Source organism: Nymphalis io, chromosome 7 (assembly GCF_905147045.1).
Source record: "Nymphalis io chromosome 7, ilAglIoxx1.1, whole genome shotgun sequence".
NCBI lineage: Eukaryota > Metazoa > Arthropoda > Insecta > Lepidoptera > Nymphalidae > Nymphalis > Nymphalis io.
The window spans coordinates 14,497,798-14,520,801 of NC_065894.1; the positions used below are offsets into that span (position 1 = coordinate 14,497,798).

The following is a 23,004-nucleotide window of genomic DNA, read 5'->3' on the forward strand; positions in this document are numbered from 1 at the left end:
TATTTTTATTTAGTTTATCTAAACGACCATATGAATATGAACGCAATATTTTACGTGACGTTGATTGGTACGTTTGGTGACATTTCGATTTGTAATGCATTTTTAACTAGCAACATTTTACGGGCAAAGCAAACATGAAATGAAACGACTTTACGTTACGACTACGAGTGGTGCTCTTTGTCAATAGTGGTTTTTCGTGCGACCGTATCGTATCTCGATGTAAATTATCTGCCGGTGTTTGTAGTGCCATAAAACGCGCGCTACTTAACTTTTATAAAACTATTTTGGAACAAAAAAGATTTTATAATTATGTTGTTTCATGTGTACAAGTTTATTTAACATCAATAATTGCTTTTGAAATCAGTCCACATTGATTTATAGTATGATTGGGTCGTTATTTTTGGGCTCACCGGACGTATTTGAACGTTTGGTGCTTCATTTTTTTTTACTCTTGAATTTTGTCGTAAAGTATGATCGTGTGAAAAATATGACCGAGTGATTTAGAACTTGATTATTGGATATCGGTGATGATCAAATAATCATTTCTGGACGGAATAGTGTGGTGATCGAGGATGTCTGTCTCCGGCACCACAACACCGACGGCGGTGGAAGCGCCAGCTCTAGACGACCGCGACATGGAGCCGCGGACTCCTATGAAGCGTCTCGGCTCTACAAGGAAGCTGGCTGCTTTTAATAGTAAGTTCATGTAAAAATATTCATCAACTATATTTATATGCGAAAAACTTATTGTAGCTAAACATTAACTTTATTGATACCTCTTACATATAAATAATAAATATAAACACATGTTTTTTCTATATTTTTCTCTGTTAGTTGATAGGTTATCATATATTTTCAATTTATATTTCTATTTTTTCCATTTGAATTACGAATACAGAAGTTTTTGGAAGTTTATCTGGTAACAATACATTAATCATTATGACAGACAGATAATAGTTGAAAAATGCATCATATTCAGTCATAATAGATGCTGATAACAGGGTCATAGAAATAGAAAAGTTTTAAATATATCCTGGTTCAGTAACCTCTTATGATGCAACGATTTATGTAATGATAAGCTTGTCAGTTTACTCTGATCATCAACTCGTCTAAATATTAATTATTTAAAATTGTATTTATGACATTAGTCATAGTGAATGACAATAATTCTTGGTTGATATTATTAAGGCAGTGTCAACATTGACACCATTTTATGAATGTTATCTTGTTTTACAATATCTTCCTCACCTCGCCTTATTCAAAGTTTTTCCTCAATATAAATAAAATTTTGGATATCTTAAAGGCAGTTGCACAATCCTACTAAATTACTATATAGTAGGATCCTACTGTTAATTATTGTTGTTAATTAAATATTTATTTAATTACCAACAATTATTGTTCTTTTGTACTAAGTAAGCTTGATAAGTCAGAAATAAAGGTCAGTACTGGAATACCCTAAGTTCAATATTATACTTAAATTATTAATTAAAAATTGTTTCTAAATTACTGATGCCGATGCATAATTATATGAGTTCTTAATAAGATTAGGAAAAAAACAAAGTTGTTAGTTATAAATATTAATTTATCTTGTAACAGAAACAATTCCATGGCAGTCACCATATTATTCTTTCAGCCAACTTGTTTGCTATATTTTTTTTATTTATGTTTATTTCATTTATATATTTATCATATTGTGCATAAAACCTATGACCCTTTAAAATTGCTCATTAGTTTTTGCATTGTCCGATATTACAACATCTATTATTCTTTACACAAATGCAATATGAATGTCCCGAGTTGGTAGAGCCGTGGTTCTGGTAAAGTTCTATGTTAAAGCTTTCACCTGCAGCATGTACACTTGACTTAATTACTATTTCTCAATTGTTGTACTTACTATTGTACTAATGATACCGAGCTGTCAATATGTCTTTGTTAAGTTCAAAGACTCAAGTTGTCTTAAGTAAGACACATATTTGTTAGAGTATTCAAAATAATTAAAGACGAAGATTCTGAAATAATTACAATTCAGCACTAACAAGAAGATTAAAATGTTAATATCTTGCTTATATCATTCCGGCTTGGCCCAGGTAACACAAGTAATGCACAATTTTTGTCAGTACTGTTTGGAAGGCAATTCCATTCTATATTCTTTTTACATAACTTTTACGCTAGAAGGTCTCAGGGGGCACAAGTTTGTCGTGCATGACTTGACGTGACTCATAAATATCGTCAAATATTTGTTAATTTGCAAAGTATAATATTCATGTGAATCAATCTATTTGTGAAAAAATAATAAAAATCCCTGCGATTAGCGTGACTCAAACATATAATATGTATAATAAAAGTACTATCCAAGTGTTCCCGATCGTCAGAGGTTGTTTATGCGATCCACTCAGCGGTTATAGGATGTATCGTTAGACTGTGCGTGAATGTGTTGAGAGCGTATAAACAGTGGAAGCGGCAGCTTTACGGGTGTTTGATATTTCGCATCTGGCGGCGCTCGCCCGCGTCCCGCCGCCGCCTCTAGACCGCCGCCTCTTTACCGACAACTACAAAAAACCCACTTCTGTTTCACAGTTCAATTAAATCCACCCAGTCCACCCTACTTCTTCATTAAACTGCTAGCTTTTAATATTTCGACATCTATAAATCTGTAAGGCATTTTACTCCTACGTATTTAATAGGTATATTAAAAGAATGTCAGCGGATGTTTTTATATTAAAACGCTGCTTAAATAACACTGTGATTCGATGTTATTTAAATGATTACGATAATCATTAATTAGTATTCCACTTCAGTGACATTGACACTCTTAGTGACATGAGTACGAAAGCAGATAGCGATGATTATCACATGTAATGAACGTCGAGATCGCGATCGCGATCATGATCATGAAGCGGCTCGCGAAATATTCCGTTAGTTTATTAGCTGTCGAATGTTCGGAACCAGAGCGCGTTCTAATTACATACACGACGTTTGGGCCCGGCGGTGGACGGTGGACGCCGCACTCCGCTCAGTAAACAAAACAGTAAACAAAATAATAGCTCCATTCACGATTAGCTTTAATAGTCAACGTTATTAAATGAGTATGTAATTCATTGATTTCTCACTTAATACAGCGTATAAATGACACGACTGTACCATTGTGTTTAGTCGCAATGGTAATTTAATATTTCCGTCGTGGAGAGCATTTCCTTCGTATGCGGTAATGAATAAATGATGTAATGTAACCGTGCGGAGTCACGCGAGCGAGTGGGCAGCGCGGCCGGCGAGCTGGCGGGGACGGTTTCCTCTCGCCGGCCGCCTTGCTCCCGTCGTTACAACTAGTTGCACCTGTACACCCCGTCTGTAGTCCGGAGCCAATGTCAAATAAAACTGCATCACGATCTAATAGTTACGAGTGTTTCTAAATCAAAGAAATATGACATAACAAACTTACAAAGATAGCTCTAAAGCGTAATTAAAAATTTACATTAACGAATAGACGAAAATAATCCCCGAATGCCAGTCACGTGACTGATATTTTGTGCTCGCTATGCCGATACAAGCTGTCGTTCGACAAACTAAATCAGCTAACGATCGATTTTAGGTTATTCTAACGATAAGATAGACATCTAATTACTATTGGCTACTCCAGGCCCGTCCAGACTCCGTATTTATAAAATGAAGACTAGTCTCTACTAGACTGGTTCTCAGATATTTTGTAAAATACTATGTTTTTATAAATATTTACATTACGTCTACTAGTACTAAATAAGTCATGATCAAGATTGGCATTTCATGAATGAGACGATGTAAGGGTAAACAAATATACATAAATCAATCGACTTGATTGCTGTTAATGCGTCTCACCGCACTGTACGCGGTACTGGTAACTCGTGTTCTTTCAATCATCTTAATGTCCCAAAAGTACTTGTCCTCCTGGTTACATCAATATTGTTACCAATTATATTTTTGCCTGTTATTGGACGTGCAAGTCGTTTTCATTATATGTATATAACTAATTGTGTCGACAAAGAAGTTCAGCAAAACGAGCTGTTTAACTCTCACTTCCTAATGACAAAGACAACTGAGTTTAATGGAAGCTAAATTTAAACTAAATTTTTATTTTATTTTCAAAATTTCATACAGTAGGTACATCGAGTGCTAAAAGTTTACCAAACATACAAATAATATAACTTAATTTTATTGTTATTAACTTAATCATTTATAAACAAAATGTTCCGGGGAACAATATAAACGAAATTGTATTTTATTAATAGTAAACGTATATAAAGCTGAAATGTTAACTAACTAACTCGTTACAGAACGTGAGTATTGGGCCTATCCGGCAGACTTTAAAAGTTCACCGATGGACACAGACCTCCTCTTATTGGTTCCAGTCCATGTAGCGAGTGTCTAATGCATGGGAAAAGTTACTAATTAACCCAATGGTTTTTATTTAGTAAAAATTAGCTTTGGTAATACGCGATTTGTTTTTTATTTATTTATTTGATCCATTACATATAACAGATACCCCTATAAAATATTACCGCTTAAAGTATAATTAAAAAAAATTACGAATTAAAATAAAACTTTGCGATTTTCTCGAATCTCGTTCATAATATGAGTGGTTAGTTTTCCTACCTTCCTTACCCCAAAGATAATCGATAAAATAATAGATCTGAACTAAATGATAAGTTTTTGAAAATTGAACAAACAAAATCATTTTTTTTAACATGAGTGTATAATAATATATAATAATAATGTCCTTTCGGGCCGTCTTCGGTGGTTTACTTAGAAATGGCTGTTAAAATTGTTTGAAATTTGCTTGTAAAAATATCAGTGATTAGGAGTAGTATTATTTATTACACAAATCACATTCATTACAGATGAATAAAAAGACATCCCATGTGGCGCCCACATGTGTTTGAATGTCACTAAAGCTATTCAGTGCTGCTTTTTGTCTACTGTAATGTAACTGAAATACGTTGACAGAGTACGTCGTTTAGTTACAATAGCAATAAAATACCTCAACAAGGATAAAAGTATATTTGCATAATTCTCGTATCATGAAGTCTGTCGTTGAAAAGAAGTCCGTGAATTTGATAAGTATTATTCCGGAATATATTTAAACTAATTACGTGCGATTATTTTCAATGTTATTTACTCAAAAGATAACTGGTGTACGAGCCAAATGAATATTCAACAGTTGCGTTGTTCGTGCGCTCGCGCTCTCGGCTCGTGGCCAGTTTAAAAGATTTAATACTAGTTGTTACACTTATTAGACCACTTCATTGTGCTCGACTCATTATTGTGTCCTTTCGCGCTAATGCCGCAAGCTCGCGATACTTCCGCAATCTCGCTCGGTAGTCATATTGAAATCACGCCGATTAGCTATAGTCGGTATATTAAATCATTACCAGCGTCATTATGTTTAATAAAATTGAGTCTGTATCATATTTTGTGAAGATTATTATTGTCGTGAGCCGCAAATTGTTTTGTTAATTTTTAAAAATCCGTAAAATATCAAGGGATCGTGTATGTTTATAACACAGTCGATATTATCTCGCTAAGAACGGCGGCCTGTCGAGTGTCGTTTAGCCGGCTTGTGCGGAGTTCGCGTGAATCAGTGGCGGCGCGCAGCGGTCGCGACGGCAGCGTTCGCTATATATAGCGCGTCTCGCCCGCCTCAATGGAGCCGACCACCGGCGCACCGCCCGCGCCCGCGCCCGCCCGCTCGAGCACTTGCTCTTTGGACGTTGCGTCGCTCCACATTGCACTCTATTATTTTTAAATTCGTTCAATCATAAAAACTTAGCCCTTTTCTATTTTATTAATGAAAATTCTGCTTACAAATAAAAGGTTGATGTAATTCTTGGAACAATGTCAACATTACAAATATTTTTTTTAATGAATAGTATTTTGATTGATTATTATTATATTATAGTATAAACAAAAGTTTCAAACATAAAATATTAATAACATATTGTAACGAACATTGTTGTTGAGTTAAATAGTACGTAAAATTATATATAAAACAGTTTAAATAAGGTTCGTGCAAAATTAATTCCGATGACAGGACAGGAATAAGTAATGCCAATAGGAGTGGCAACAATGAATACGTGATTGCGATGTAGACTTAATTGTGTTGTATTGAATGAATCACCCACACCGGCGACACCGGCGCGGCGAGAGGGAGAGCGAGACACCGGGCAGCAGCGCCGCGGCCGCGCCCTCCGGCTCAGATACCTCCCTCGAATAGCCAAATAGTGACAGGGCCAACCTTATAATCAACAATACTAAGGTCATGCACAATGGCGCAATTCAGCGTCACTGTTGTAAAATCACTTTATAAGTAATTAATACGATACGATATGAGATGCTTTACTACTCCATTTAAAGCCATTGTACTTGAATGGTTGCTATAACGGTATCAGACCTTATCTCCAAAATATAAATTTCGATGTCTGGAGTTGTAAAGGCGTAGAAATTTCGGACAAACACGCCGAATGTCACGCAGCCACGGCTCGGTTGCATCGTAAAATTGAAGATCTAGAATAAAGCTGACACAAGAAAGAATTGACAATCCTAGATTAACTAAAACTTATGTGTATAGTATATATAAGTTTTATATTTGTAATTGATACACAAAAAAAATTAAAATAAAAAGAAGTCATCACTCGTTTGTCAAGGGTAGGTCCGGGCGCAGTGTAAGTTGTCCTCTCGCTTCGTATTGACGTGACTCAACTGTTTTCTGCGCATTTATTGAGGTCAGGTAATGTTCTAGTTTAAAATAGAAGAAGTAGCAGTGGGTATTGGTTTTGTGTTTTGAATATCATATTTCTTGAATGATAATATGCTGATCTACGTATGTTAACGCACTTATGTTAAACGTAAAAGCCCACCAATTGGTGTATTACAAATGTTTGTAGTCAATATCGATCTTAAATGGTATGGATTAAATAATAGATGTTGACTAAAGGTAGGGATGTAGCATCTTGTAAGCTAAAGGTGTTTGATGAGCGTGGTCGACGAGACGCGACGTATCCGGCGCGCGCCGTCTCCTGCAAATTTAATGAGCGCAGAATTGACGCTGTCGACTGTTTGCTTATTTCAACATACAAACCGTAAAAGTGAAAATATTCGCATTACAAACCGACACATAACCTTGCGCAACAAGCTATAGCTACTTGTAAAATTAACATTTCTGATGTAAAGTACTTGTTTAATTTTATTCCTTGAAAGGGCGATATATTTTTGCGTTGTTCTGTGAGGGCGTAATGTTGCACTTCGTATTGAGGCAATGAGATAAAAAATAATTTATTTATTCATATTATTTTAAATAATAAAATATTTTTATTCAGTCTGTGCGTTTACTTTTTTTTTTACTATTAATAGGCCAGCGTTTGACCGTTGACTTGCCTGATGTTAAGCATCGACACGGTCTAAGATGTAGTACGCTTGCCTATAAGAAACCTGTTTACTCTGGATTTGAAGACACCAACATTGTACCTATCGGGAAATACGGACTCAGGCAAAGCATTCCAAAGTTTCGCAGTGCGAATGATGAATGTAGACTCAAAGCGCTTCGTACGTAGGCGGGGAATTTTCACTGTGTACCTATGGCGCGTTTGCCTGGCCGTTCGATAATAAAAAAGGGGCTGGAGTAATCAGTTCATGTAATTCCTGAGCACATTCTCCGAAATGTATCCGATAGAAGACTGAGAGTGATACAACCACACGTCGATGTTCCAGACTTTGGAGCTTAGACTCGACCAATGCGTATTTGTGGAATTGCGCAGTACTATATTTTTCCTGTATATCCGTTTTGGCGAGGAATGCTCTACGCCTGTCGTTTTACTTTTTTCAACGAAGTCGTCGTGTCACATTGTACTATATTTGAACGAGGAAGCAAATTATCGACATTGTACTTGCTCCTCATTATCGTATACGAAAGGAAACTGAACCTACTCTCGATGTTTAAACTTTATATAAAATTAGCCAACTACTTTAAGGAAAATGAAGCATTTGTGATTCATGCAGCTGTGTTATCAAAAGGGGTTTGAGGGATCAATGATGTGGCCTGCTTGTTTTTTTACGGTCGTGAGTTTTCTGTATACGTAAGACGAGCTGCAACGATACATGTATCATTTGATAAAAGCCATAATAATATTATGATCGTTTAAACGCTCGATTTTGTTATATGGTCAATACAATCCCAAAGTTTACGATGTACCCGGGATCAATCGCGTCAGTTATTTAGGTCTACATCGCAGCTGTATTATCGATGAGCTGGAATGTTTATTGAATCATATCACAGATTGCTTTGTGGAATTGCGCAGTACTATATTTTTCCTGTATATCCGTTTTGGCGAGGAATGCTCTACGCCTGTCGTTTTACTTTTTCAACGAAGTCGTCGTGTCACATTGTACTATATTTGAACGAGGAAGCAAATTATCGACATTGTTAATGTGAGGTGTTTTAATAAGGTGAATTGTAATTTTTGTCTCCATATTGAAACGTTGACGGTGCGCGCTGTCGATGTGTAGTGGCGTAGGTAAAACACGCGTTGCGTGCGCGACCGGTTCCGCCGCGCTGCCGCCGTCCTGCTGCAGCTGTCGAATACAATGTTACCGATCTCACAATCTATAGCTAACCGAAGTTATGCTTGTGCTGAGTATATGGTTACCATCAACTTGTAGGTAACTCTGTTTCATCTTGTGTACTTTTATCTTACGATTTTTCACTTCCTATCTACTGTTCGCCGTTCGATGAAGGAGTAGGAAGTTTTATCGATTGTTTTTTTTCGAAGTCACAAAAATACTCATCGGAAAAAACTTTCATATAGCGGTTAATGATTTCTAAATGAACGTTACCATGATGGTTAAACCACTCCTTTACATCGCTTATGCGCCAACCATGTCTTCGAAGAGGATCCTTGTGGTTATAAATACACTGACTCACACACCCTTTTCATGAAAACGCAGCAATATGTTTAATTGTAGAATGAATTATGAATAGTTGGTACCAACTCCGATGATCCTGCACGAAGCTCTACTATTCTACTAGTAAACGACGAGTCGCGGCTCGATTGCGGGCTCCACGTGTACGACTGTGTATGCAGTTCGTGCCGAGTACTGCCACTTGCGCACTACATGATTACTGATCGTTATTTTTCTTTTCTGTTTTTATATTATTACTTAGTGTCTCACTCGGTTGGATGTAATATGGATAGTGAATTTGTGAATGTGTTGATGAAATATTCTTAATACATATTTTTAGGTAATGGTAAACACTCAATCTGTTTAAAGGTTATTAAAAAGTTTTTATTGAAATATTTTTATACTTACTTAAATGAAATCATAGTATTATTTTGAAGACTAAATTTGTTTATTCTGAATTTTTGAGTTGACTCATTTTTTTAGTAGGAGACGTGGAAATTTATGAACTATAAAATTGTTTTCTGTTGATTTGACATACTATACTATAAATATATGTACTACAATATATTTGTACAAGGTAAGTATGATGAGTGAACACTCCATCGCATGTCGCATGTCCCCGAGGGAGCGAGAGCGTGCGTGGGCTCACCAGTGCCGGCGCGCCACTTCCCAGCAGGCGGGGTGCGCCGTAACTTGGCTCATAACAAATAATTGACCATGTACCTTATACTGATGCCATTTTACTAGACAATTTTACTTGCAGTCATCTTGATATGCGCACAAAACCGTACCTGTATTAGTTTCTCTATGTAACATTTTAAGTTATCTGAAAGTAAGAGTCCGAAAGCTCAATACAGTACTCGACAGCTGCTTGTGACCCACATGTAAAGTCGATGGTCTGGTAATCTCAGCTCATAATACTTATTAAAACATAATATATATCATTAATCGGAATATACTTTATTCAAATAAAATTTACGAGTACCTTCACTTTATTTAACAACATCATTATATTAATTGATAAACACGTTATCTCTCGTCCGAATAATACTTCAGTTCCACTTCACGACCTTGCTTCTCCAGATTAATCATAATTTATTATAATGAGACCAATATCTCCCTTAAGCAGCGAATAGGTTCCGTTGCAGCCAGCCGAGTCGCCCCCGACCCTCCGCCGCAGATCTCGAGTGCATCACCTCCGCACCCCCCGCCGCGCCGCCCCGCCCGCGCCTTTACGCCGGCGCCTCGTGCATCTGCTTCCATCTCGACCAATACTGTTGGGCCTTTTGTGCACCGACTGCCTTTATTTATATCATTTTACTTTAACGCAAAGCTGCACGATAGACTATTGTTTTAATGCTGGTCTTGTTACTGAATGTTTATACAATCGACAAATAATGAAATTCATCATGAATATATTATATCTAAGAAATAATTTTGAATGGCCATGTTTGTCTTAGTTAGTATGTAAGTAGCAGAATTCGTTCACGTTGATATGCGTCTGGTACGTAGATTGCTTTTTTCTACAAAGTTCTAATCAATAATGACTCGTGTTAACATTTCTCGTGCGACGTCCAGATATTATTTACATTTTCCGCGATTGTTGCCAAAATGTATAAATGTAGGAGTATTTTAAAAGTGTAAATGGAACGCTGCAAGCGCTAGTGCGGGTTTTTAGCTATCATAGTAATTAGTGATAATATTCGTCGCTCGTAATAGGCAGAGGCGGAGGCGGAGGGTTGTGAGGGTGAGAGTGCGGGAGGGCGGGAGATCGCGGCGTCGAACGCGGAGGCTGCGCGGCGCCCGCAGTCGTTCGCCGACCGCGTTCCCCATGTTCCACTGCATCGTGCAGCCGCGCCACGACTGGGGACCACCCGACCTCGCAAATGCATTCCCCGGTACGCGCCATCGGACTTAGCAGCCCCACACACGGACCCGACATCGCCCCCGACGCCCGGCCGTGGCTTAAGCTAATATTTACTTTCGATTGACGTGTTAATTCTCCGATAAAAACTCCGTCGATGTTAATGCTGCCTCTCAATGTAACTGTAACTTTTCGAAGAATGTGTGGCGACTCGTCCGTGTACCTTATAATAATATGAAATGTTTTTGTCGAAATGACCTCGCTAAGAGATCGCTGTCACGCGCTCCAGTATTTGTATTTTATGCAGTACGGTAATATGAATATGGTGTTAGGTGCTAAATCGATGCAGCGGGACCGCAGTGCTTTTTATTACTCACATGGATCGTGAGGCCCAGGTAGCCGTGCACGAGCAGGTAGTCAGTTATTGTATGTAGAGCCGTACGATAACCCGCACGGTTTATTGCACCGGGCAAATTTTTCGCGCGCTCTATTCATATACGTGTGAAATAAATCTTCGAAGGTCGCTTCCCGCATGTTGGACCGTTATACTATTCATTATCCAACGTGGCCGTTGACTTGTATCAGCTGTTATATTACGTGTTAAAACAAAACATAAATTTATATGTACATATACTACACCACAAATCTGATCGTTTTGTCTGTGTCAGTACCAATTGTATTAAAGTAGTAGGTATAAAATAAAAATAATAGTGGGCCGGGATACCAGCGCGGCGGGGGTGGCGGCCGCTCCCCCTCGCTTTCAATCCCCTTCGACATGTGACCCTGTTCCTCAATGTCGCACAATTTATTACTCATGATGTTTCCGGTTCACTTGTTTGTTTCGTGTTTACTGCAGGATCGTCTCGGATTTAATACGAAACGATAAGTTCACCGCAAACGGCTTAGATATGTACGGCTACGCTAAATGACACGATTGATGTTTATGGAGTTGTATTTAAATGATTGCTTACCTCAATATGTGGGAAATAATCCCGGCCGGGAGTGTCGGGGCGGGACGATTGGTGGGAACTATTGCTCGATAGTCCGTTGAACTTCCGCTATTAGCACCGAACATAATTATTTCATTACTCCACTTTTACAAATTCGTATATTCAACGCAGCACATGCAAAATAAACTAGACACAACACGACTGCGGAGATGTGTATGTTGTTTGATATCAGTTATCATCTGTTCGGAAGAACCGAAGCCGAACATCATTTAAGATTCGCTATTTTCTCTCGTTGCTTGAGTTTATATGTTAGGTACATTATGTACATAACATTACTTTAGTTTGTACATAATAGTAATAAAATAGGTATTTTATAATATAACTAAATTTTTTGTTGCCATTACGGGTAGGTACCTATTGCTATATGCACAGACATTATACTAAATAATTAGAAATATAAAGATTATTTTAGTCAGTTTAGTGTACTACTATAAAGCTTCGTAATTAGGTTTAGAATCTCAAAACTTATTTTCAATGTTGGTAGATGAGTTATCGTTATAGTTATTAAAACAATAATAAATGCTAATAAGATTTAAATAATGAAATCAATAAGGAGTACAAACAATATGCGGGCGGATTGGTAGGTAACAAGCGTGCCTATAGCTATTTATAAATGGAAGATGTCTCTTGTGTGCAATGCGCGATCTGTAATGATACTTACTATTTCATTATGTTCACAGATAGGTACCACAGCCTCACTCCATATATGTGCAATAATGTACCTTAATATAAATAAGTATCGAGTTCCTTACAAAACACATCACGAGTTTTACGTGCATATCCTACAAAATCTCAGACATTTGTATATCTAGATGTGTAATCTCTAGAACTTTGATCTTTAACATTTCTATACATGCGTTACATTCGTTTCTGTGTATGCGTCGTTGTTTGTGTGTGCCTTCTCAGAATCCTATTTTAAAACGATTTCTACAAAATCTGCGATAGGTATTTAATTTTATTAGTTTATGTTAATGTAATGTAATTTAATGTAATGTAATTCTCTCAATAACAACACGTTATGAAACTCTTGGTATTTAGATTCTTTTAGGTATGTTATATAACCGTTGTTCCTCGAACGCACTGATCGATATTTTTTATAAAATACATATTTACTACAAGTAAGACACTCCAGTTCATTTGCGTTTGCAATAAAATACAATACAATTATATAAGATAAGATCCACACAATCGCGCTGGGTTCGCACAGGTTACAATTGTATCTGGATTTAATTAAAGATTTTTTGACGTGTCTTTTGAGGTTCATGTTCTGTTTCTCGTATAAATAAATAAATCATATTCTTCGGTTGATATTTTAACTTACGTTAAGTTAAATTTATTCATTAAAATGATTCTTTTTTGTAAGTTACTTATTATTAACAATGTTCGTATATTTTGTCCAAAGTTCGCAGTCACCTTGGTCTCGCCGTAGCAGGCAATAAATGTGTATACTATTTGCTGCGTTTAGAGTAACTTCATGTTGTACCAACGCTCAGCTGCCTCAAGCTTGTAAAGCCCGTTTCGTAATTTCTACAATACACGCGTAACGGTGCTATTTTTTTATATTTATGTCTTTGCGTTATTCCACAGAATGGGATGGAAGCGGTAGGCCTGCACCTACTAAAACTTACTTGGTACTATAATTATTGATTACTCATCAATATATCATATCATGTTTTTTAATCTGTAACGTAATTCATTTACGAATAAAAAATCAAGTCAATCTAAAAATAAACAGCATTAATAGATAAGTCGAAAGTTCTAGACATAACATAGGAACTCCAGTCAAATCATAACGAATGCGGTGGAAGCTCAATAAAAATAACTTCCCTGATAAAATAAAGAGTTACAAGTGGAACAGTCGGTTTAAAAATGGTCGGTTATCGATTAAAGACGACCGGTAGAACGGTCGGAATACTAGTATTAGCAGATGGCAGACGGAACAACTACACAAGGAACAACTATCTGCTTTAGTTGTAGTATCAGATTTTACCATTACAAGGATTCTGCGTAATAATTTCGTATGACTGGTGTGCGCTGGTGGTATTGTTATTATAGTTGTCGCGCATAACAAAATGACTTTTTTTTTCAGACATCCGCGTGCAGCTCTCTGAGCAGACGCGCGTGTTGGAGGCGCGCGCGGAGGCGGCAGCGGGCGTGGCTGGTGAGCTGCACGACTACTGCCGTCGCCGAGCCGACCTCGAGCACGAGTACTCGCGCGCGCTTGACAAACTGGCGCGCGCAGCGGCGCAACGGCACAAGGACCAGAAGCACAAGTACGTCAACCTATATATAGGAGAGCTTAAAATTTTTCACTCGCCTCTCTGCCGAGAACGCGCAAGTGATGTTATCTGCGTGTCGTTTCAGACGAGAGCAGTGGCCTTTAACAGGAGCCTATGCCTGCTGGCAAGCGGCGCTCGATAACACTCGGGCGCTGTCTCGCGATCACGCCGCGCTCGCCGACCTCTACGGGGGCCCGCTCGCCGCGCGTCTGCAGCGCGCCGCCGATGACGTGCTACGATTGCATAGAAAATGTCGAGATATCGGTAAGAAGGATATTCAGTCTCAGACACGGTACTGCGATTTGTACCTCGATGGCTCATCTCGATGCGCGTTCAGTGGCGGAGCGGCACGAGGAGGTGGGCGTGGCGCTGGCGGAGGCGGCGGCGGGCGGCAAGGCGCACGCGGCCGCCGCGGCCGAGTGGCGCGCCGCCGCGCTCAAGCTGCGCCACGCGCACCACGCGCGCCAGGCGCTGCTGGCCGCCGACCCGCCGCGCCAGAAGAAGGTCAAGGCGCTCGACAAGGAGCTCGAGAAGGTAAGGCGGCGACGTTGTCGCGAATATCAGATGTTATCATGGAAAACGACTCCCCTGACATTCGCTTTTGACGTTTTCAGCGTCGGACGCGACACAGTGAGGCCCGCTCTAAGGCGTTGCGGGCTCGGGCAGACTACGTGCTCAGTTTAGAGGCGGCCAACGCCACCCTCCAGAGATACTACCTCGACGACATCGCAGATATAATGCTGGTCAGTGAACATTTTTAATAGTAATAGCCCTTAAAAGTCACCCTGCTAGGTAAAGGCCTCCTCCCTTAAGGAAAGGGCTCTAGAGTTCACTTCACCGCGCACGCATGCACCCCGCTTCAGTAGAATGGAACTCGACAAAGTTATCACAACTCGACAATATATTTCTAATATGTATCAACTGGATCATCTCATCGCAAGATATCGTTGCGCACATACGCAGCGACCACCTGCGAGAACTGAGCAGCCGTGTCCGCGTTTCAGTGCACGGAGGTCGGCTTCGAGGCGGTGGTGGGGCGCGCCGTGCGCTCGGCCAGCGCGGCGGAGAGCGCGCGCGCGCAGGCCGCGAGCGCCGCCGCCGGCGCGCTGCTCGCCGCCGCCGACGCGCTCGACGCGCTCGCCGACCGCCAGCGCTTCGTGGCCGCGCACCCCGCCGCCTTCGCCCTGCCGCGCCCGCTGCCCTACCTCGGCGACGCGCCGCCGGCGCAGGACAAGGAGATGCGCGAGCTGCTGGAGGGCGCGGCCGACGAGCGCGACGAGGCGGCGGACGCGGCGGCGCGGGACCTCTCTCAGCGCCTCGTGCAGCTGGAGGCCAGCGCGCGCACTCTTCGCGCCGAATGCCGCGAGGCCGCCAAGACGCTCGATGCGGCCGAGGCGGAGCTCGTGCGCCAGATGGAGGGCCCCGACGCCACCTGGGAGGTGGATACGCTCTTCGGCGCCTCGGCCGTGCCACCCGCGCCACCTCCCGTCGAGGACGATGCGCCGCGAAGAGATCAAGAGGACTACTATCTCGCGGTGAGCGCAAAGACGCTTTCGACTCTCTCGTCGGCGCGTCGTCGGCGCGTCGTCGGCAGGACTACTAATTCGATCGTTTGTTTTCAGAAGTTCAGATCGTACGTATCGTGTGCGGGCCGCCTGGCGCGGCTGGAGAGCAAGGCGGTGGCGGTGCGCGAGCGCCTGCTGGGCGCCGGCGCGGGCGCCGCCACCCCCCGCTCGCCGCCCTCCCCCCCGCGCCGCGCCGCCGCGCGCCGCCGCGGACACTTCGCCGCGCCGCTCGACGATCGCCTGCCCGCTGTGCTCACGTCGTGCGTGCGCGTCATCGCCACCTACGGTACGCGCAGGGGTCGGTCCGCTCGGGGCGGTCGAGGCGGGGATCGTTATATGATCATAATAATCCGTTGCAGGTCTGAATCACCAGGGAGTGTTTCGCGTGTCCGGGTCGCAGGTGGAGATGCAGGCTTTACGCGCGGCATTCGAGCGCGGCGAGGACCCTCTGGCGGACGTGCGCGACGCGTCCGATATCAATTCCGTTTGTGGACTACTGAAGCTGTACTTGCGCGAACTGCGACCGCCCCTGCTGCCGCCGCAACTGCAGGAGCGGCTTCTGCGCGTGGCTGCGTTGCCGGACGACGCGTCGTTCGTGCGGCGCCTGCGCGACACGCTGGCCGCACTGCCGCTGCCGTCGCTGCTCGTGCTCCGCTACCTGTTCGCGTTCCTGGCGCACCTGACGGAGCACGCGGACCGTAACATGATGGACGCGTGGAACCTCGCCATCTGCCTCGGGCCCACGCTGCTGGCGGCGTGGGGCGAGGGCGGCGCGCAGGTGGCGGCGCAGAACCTCGTCAACGAGCTGGTGAAGCGCGCCATCCTGCACCACGCAGACGTGTTCCCGCAGGACGTGGCGCCGCACGCGCTGTACCGGCGCGCCGAGCCGGCGTCCGGACCGGACGCGCCCGGGGCGGACGCGACCGACGCGCCGAACGCCGACCGCACGCACGCCGCCCACGACCACGTCGACGACGACGACGCGCAGCGCGACCTCTCGCTGTACGATGACGACGACGACGACGACGACGACGACGGTACGAACCGGTTTCGAATACGAGAGATTGGGGAATACCGTCACAGAACCATTTAACTGTGTAGTAATACGTTTGCGGCGCTCGTGTTGCAGAGGGCGCCGTCAGCGACCTGGACGCGGACGCGGACGCGGATGCGGATGCGGACTGGCGCCGGCCCGCCCCGCGCCGGTGCGTTTGTTACTTTTAACCCTTACATTATGTTGTACATGTAGTACTGTGTGAGCGATTGCCACTTTGTAGTGCGTTGCTCACATGTCTACACTCATTACCACTATGCTGTCGCGTCAGTAAAATGGCCGCGCATTATGACACTGTTCATTAACGAGTTGCTGTTGTTTTACGTGTCAGCTGACACGGCGCCACGCCGTCCCTACGCTAACCCGTCGCTCCCGCAGGTCGCCGAGCGGCGAGCGGCGCGCCCCGCAGGTACCGGCCGAGCCGCGCCCGCGCCCCGCGCCCCGCCCCGCGCCCCGCCCCGCGCCCCGCCCCGCCCGGGCGTCTCCTAGTCTACTCGCTCGATAGTTCAATTTATTAATGCTCGGGTTATGAATCCAGCGTTTCCGAAGTTAGTGATAAAATAAGTGATCGGTAAAGTCGTTTCGCTTCGTCTTCCGTTTCGATATTGCCGCTGCTAGAGATTTTTTGTCTCCGATCAAATGTAATCGGTAGTGTCGCGTCGCGAGGCCGAGTCGTCTCTAAACTTTCTACTCGTTTTACAATTTTAAACACTTTAATATAACTTATTTGATCACTACGGAATACTTTATCATTAGTTCACACCTAAGTAATGCATGTTTTTATATCTTCTTCGATTGTCCGGTACATATTTTTTGCTATTTTTATGGTTTCGATTGCCGTACGAGAGTGGGACGGAGTTATTTTGTTCTGATTGTGATTATTGTTTAATTGAATAAATCGATAGTTGTGAACGAATGTGATCGTGTCGGCGGACACTTGTAACGTCTCAAAGGTGCTTCTTATTTAAGCGCAACAGTATTATATGAAATATAAATAAATATATAAGCAACGCTGTTTTGGTTTGATTTAACGCTCGCATGCCGCTTGTATTAGAAACGGTCTCGATGGCGCGGAGGTAAGGTGGGTATTCGCTGACTTGGTTCATTTCTGTGCTTTTTATGCCTGTAGTGGTTGCGGTGCCTTACTGCATGATCCGGACTCGGCCGGTAATGGTAGTGGACCGGAACGGTGGTCGGCCGGTCGGTGAGCTTGTGGCTATCTACTATTTGAAAATTAATAACAAATATAATTATTCGTTAATATTTTTTTTTAATCTACGGCATTGTATATAAAAATAAAAACGTCAGTCGGATTGATAATTCTTTCCTATAGGTGACGTGTAGTATAATCACGTCTTTACTCAATTGTCGTTTATTCTAAAATGCGAATAGTTGATATATCTTTGCGTCCGAATCAGGACGCTTTAGCCGCCAGCTCCCTGACTGCGCACTCACGCCTATAACGTCGCCTGTGTGTCGTGGGCGACTCGCTTTAAGTGTCCGTAGACTTACGTGTTACAAGAAGAAAATCGTTCGATTAAAATAGTAGAACTGTCTACGAGGCGTTAAGCTGCCATTTATTTGTTCCACATTCCACTTACTGCCACTTCTCCGCCTGCAAGGTAAACGTGTGAAGATAACAGATACTAGTGTTTCAATAAAAATTGTAAACGTCAGATAGACATTCTACTATCCGTAAGCAAAACGAATAGTTTGTTGAATAGAGCAACCGGGCTTTTGTAGTAGCTTTTAAGTTACCGAGTCGAATTGGTGATTCAAGATGGCGTCCAGATATACGGGCGGTTTCGTTCGGTGGTCGGTGTTCATATAATTTTCTTTTTATCGAGTTTAAAACAGTCGATTGATATAATTGGTATCGTTTGTAAGCCGTCGCGCCGGGTCGTTCTGTCAATCTGTGGTTCTAACTTTTTAAAATAAACAAAGATTATTCAACATCAAAATATATCTGCAAAGAATTAAGCCTAAAATGATTTTGAAGTACACGTTGGTCAGCCCTGATAGACTTGGCGGTACTGTGCACTGTGCAAACGAAACGTCAAACGTGTACAGTCATCATAATACGAATATACAAATCCGTTATATATAGTAGAGCATGGCGGGTAAGTATATACTGTCAAGTAATTAGTTAATTGTAAAGTTAATATTAAATCCTAGCCGCTTAGCGATGTGACAGTCGCACGTTCGACCATGACTCCTTTTGCTATTGTTGTACGGGGGGGGGGGGGGGGGGGCTTTATACTGGGCTTAGCGGTATACGCTTTACTTGAAGCGAACTTTATTAAAATAAGAGAAATAATCAACTAATAGCAGTGTGTTGGAGTTAAAGAAAAATAATCATACTTTAGGTTTGAGAGTAAATAAATTCAATTACTTTGTTTTTAGTCAAACTAATAAAAATGATATGAAATGTGTATTTAGGGAATTGTTTTTTATGTGCATGTGTTGTGTGCATATTGCACAAACATCAGCTCAGTGGGGCGAGGGTTGGTCTCAATTGTTTGATATATCTCATTGCAAATATTAAATGCGCGCCGCGACAGCGCCCGTTGTAACGGACTACTTTTATTAAGTATTCGTATATTTTGATTTTATTTGAAACATTAGTAAATGTAACGATTGTGGGAAAAGCATTAGTCGCGAATGTCAATTTGCTATTTGTATGAATGAAGAAAATAGAAACGGGGCGGACAACCTCTGAGGAGATCGCGAAAAAAGCCCAAGGAAGAAGTACACGAATAGTGTAAAAAGCTTAATGTACATTATTATTATTTGTGTTCTATCGATCGAAATTAATTTAAAACAAAACATTTATTAATACATTATTATAGTTTCGATACGAAAATAACAAACCAAACCGAGGGATTCACTGAGTTTTATTTATTATATAAATTAAGAATTATGCTATGAGAATGTTTTTGTGCCAGCAGGCTGGCAGCGACCCGCCGGCGACGACCGCGCACGACACCTGCAGGTACGTCGGAGCGCGACGGCCGTATTATGTGATTTCAATCTGAAGTAATTAAGTTTCGAAGGTGATGTTTCGGTAAAACAACGTTCCATAACCGCAGCCGGCTGGCGGAGAGCACGCCCGACCTCGTGCTCGACCTGCCGGCGCGCGCCGCCGACGCCGCCGACACGTTCGCGCACAACCGAGACACGCTCAAGAAGCGGCCCGCGCACCCCGCGCACAGGTCTGACTCTCGCCGCGCCGCCACTGTCTAACGTTGCGGGCGCCTCTCTAATGACGCTCGCTCGCGCCCCGCAGACAGACGTGCTCCGAGGGCGGCGGAGAGGCGCGCGCGGGGGACGGCGAGGCGAGCGGCGGCAGTCCCGTGCCTGCGCGCAACACCATGCGTGTGGCCGCCAAGTTCGCGGAGCTGACGCTGACGGGCGGCTCGCTGAAGCCCGCGCTGGCCGCCAAGCCGGCGCTGCTGCGCCGCCCCACCCCGCACCCCGCGCACGCGCCCCGCGTGCCCGCGCCGCCCGTCGTGCCGCCGGGGCCGGCCGGCGCCGCGCAGTCGCCCGCCGCGCCGGCGCCGGACGACGCCGCGCCATGCGGGAAATGATCTTCGGCGAACGAGTAGGGCGACCGTTCCGAATCGGGTGCTACAGTGACCGGATCGAGCCTCCTCGTGCTCGTGAGACGCGACTCGACGGGCCGTCGAGAGACTGACTCCGATTCCGACTGACAGAGAGCGCTCCGCGCCGTATTGTTTAGGTTTAAGTGTATGTATCCACGACGACTCGATACAGATGATTCTCTCTCTATCTCTTTCTCTCAATTTTAATGTTAAAGTAAGCATTATTTTAATCATGATGTAGAAAAGCCGTCGACTATTTGTATTGCGCAGAGAGTGAATCATATGGAATATTGGGGAGCAATTTTTATACGATAATGTAATAATGACGAGTACTTTATTAACAAGTATTCATATATAATAAGTATATTATTTTTGTAAGCGACGCACTGACGGGCTGCGGGCCGCTTGTAGTGGAGCCTGCTGTCCCGCTCTACGCCTACAATAAACAGTATTATCTGATTTGGTCTTTCAATCCTCTTATATAATATTGTTGCTAACGTCACCACACATGTGTAGATACATCCATATTCACTAATATTTTATGAACATCCTTCTCGTCCACTGATTACTCGTGGTGGGTGTATGATTGTTTGACTATAGTTTAAGCCGACCTTACCTTCCAGGTAGGTGTAATATAACACTAAAATATCCAAGGTGAGGCAGCGTATAGTAATTTTTGTTTTTTTTTTTTACCATTACGCTTTTAAAATAGATTTTTATGTTTACTAAAACACATATTTACCTATCTTGATATTTTTAATTTTATCACGTTATTAAGGCTCAATAGTGAGTTAGATTGTCTTCCGTATTACTATAGTAACACATGCCAAATTTTCCCTCATACTTGTTGATGACCATAAATGAATGCAAGCGTTAAGCGCCCTCTAGTAAACGCGCAATCAAAATGGAATAGGTACAAATGTTAACATGTTCACTATTGTAAACAGTTTGATAAACACCTTATATTTATAATAGTGAACGGCAAGGGCGTACACAGAATAAAATGGTAAACAATAAAATACTGTACATAATAAAATTGTAAACGGTTTGGGCTATTTGTACGGGAGACGTCACGCTGATTTTTTTTCCAAATTTCAAACCAAATAAGAGAGCAGATGAATTTAAACGGCTTAATTTTTGTCAGTAATGAATTTGTCATATTTCGTGACTCTGCATCTTTGCTCGTGTCGGAATATATGGTATACAAGGCATCATACACTTTCCCCAGATTAAAACGTAGAGCTTTTACCGCTTCAAATCTGCTCTCCCAACAAGTGAGTGGTTTTAGATCGCAGAAAAAAAAACAAATTTCTTGCACAATTGAAAATAAATTTTTAGATAGACGATTATTCTTTTAATAATCATCAGTGAACTCTCTGTGAATCCCTGTAGTTTCACTTAATATATTTCAAGATTTAATGGCTTGAAGAAAAAATATTTTATACAGATCTCCCGATCTACGATATGATATGATTATGTTGCTTAAACACCCCGGCATCTATTCACGCCGTTGGATATAGTTAATATTGTAAATGAGCCAGCGTACCAATATATATTTTTTATTCTATCAGACTCAAGTTAAACAAAACTATTCAAGTCATTGGAAACTCTATTTATAATTAACATTCGCAGCACATCTTTGTAAACGGTGGTAGGGCTGTGTGCAAGCCCGTCATTCAGCAAACAGCAATATTTTTTCGTTCCGGTTTGAAGGATGAGTAAGCCAGTGTAACTACAAGCACAAAGGACATAACATCTTCGTTCTCAAGATTGGTGGCGCATTAGCGATGTAAGGAATGGTTAATATTTCTTACATCGCCAATGTCTAAGGACGGTGGTGATCACTTAACATCAGGTGATGTTCAGTAATCACCACATAAAAAAAGTATTACTTGCACCTCCCTATGAGATATTAATATTAAGACATTGTGTATTATTCATTTCGTTATTTGCACCCAGAAGTATGTAAATAAAGTTTTTTTAGCGAATATGTACACAAAATTTGCCACCCGTTTGGGTGGAATTTCTGAAAACTTTGAAATACATGTATGTATATTAATTCAATCATCATAAAAAATTAAGGCAAACTATTAAATACTGCAACAAACCTAACTAAACAGAAATTAAAAGTAATAATAATGTATTATCTATTAAATTAAAATTATATATTAACATTTAACATTAAACTACTAATAGAAAAGATTTACATGTATTATTTTTTTATTCAAATTCAAAAATTGACGTTTTTATCACACTGCCATCTATGGGCTAACGGCCACAACATTTATACCTATACTAATATTATAAAGCGGTAAGATAATGGATTAAATCAAAAACTACTAACTTAATACTAATACAAAAAAACGAGTAAATAATTGCAACCTAAAGTCTTAAGCCACTATGCGCTTAATTTAGTAGATTACTTTGTTTAATTAATAAAAAACTCAAAACAATCAGATGAATCGATAATGCGATTTTGAATATAACGCTAAATCTATTAAAAGGTATGCTAGAAGGTCACTCAATTCCGAAACATCTGGACAGCGCGTTTCAAAAATTGACGTTTTGAGCACACCGCCGTCTATGGGCTAACGGCCGCGACATATGTTATAACGACAAAAAACGTACGTTTTTATAACTTTTGAAAGACTCAACTGATTTTGATGAAACAAAGACTAAACAGAATCTCGAAATACTTCGTATAA

The 23,004-nt window shown here is 41.9% G+C and overlaps 1 protein-coding gene across 4 annotated transcripts; it reads left to right on the forward strand.

Moving 5' to 3' along the window:
- Window positions 1-134: 134 nt before the first annotated feature.
- LOC126769446 (SLIT-ROBO Rho GTPase-activating protein 1-like) lies at window positions 135-20,758 on the forward strand. Of its 4 annotated transcripts, none has more exons than XM_050488249.1 (13): window positions 135-696; window positions 13,889-14,072; window positions 14,164-14,342; window positions 14,416-14,612; window positions 14,693-14,821; window positions 15,083-15,613; window positions 15,701-15,929; window positions 16,003-16,680; window positions 16,773-16,848; window positions 17,076-17,106; window positions 19,643-19,689; window positions 19,787-19,909; window positions 19,984-20,758. In XM_050488249.1, exons 1-13 carry the CDS (start codon window positions 573-575, stop codon window positions 20,282-20,284), a joined length of 2,829 nt encoding a protein of 942 aa, XP_050344206.1. In that variant the 5' UTR covers window positions 135-572; the 3' UTR covers window positions 20,285-20,758. The 4 variants fall into 4 exon arrangements, with proteins under 4 accessions (XP_050344206.1, XP_050344207.1, XP_050344210.1 ...); XM_050488250.1 differs by having other exon boundaries at window positions 19,646-19,689; XM_050488252.1 differs by lacking the exon at window positions 135-696 and adding an exon at window positions 10,690-10,823.
- Window positions 20,759-23,004: the final 2,246 nt, after the last annotated feature.

Excerpts from the sequence above, each read along its gene's own strand:
- LOC126769446 (XM_050488249.1), top strand. The coding sequence starts at position 573 with ATGTCTGTCTCCGGCACCACAACACCGACGGCGGTGGAAGCGCCAGCT. Across the intron at positions 14,073-14,163 it reads CACAAGGACCAGAAGCACAA|ACGAGAGCAGTGGCCTTTAA; the intron begins GTACGTCAACCT and ends GTGTCGTTTCAG. Across the intron at positions 17,107-19,642 it reads GCGAGCGGCGCGCCCCGCAG|CAGGCTGGCAGCGACCCGCC; the intron begins GTACCGGCCGAG and ends TTTTTGTGCCAG.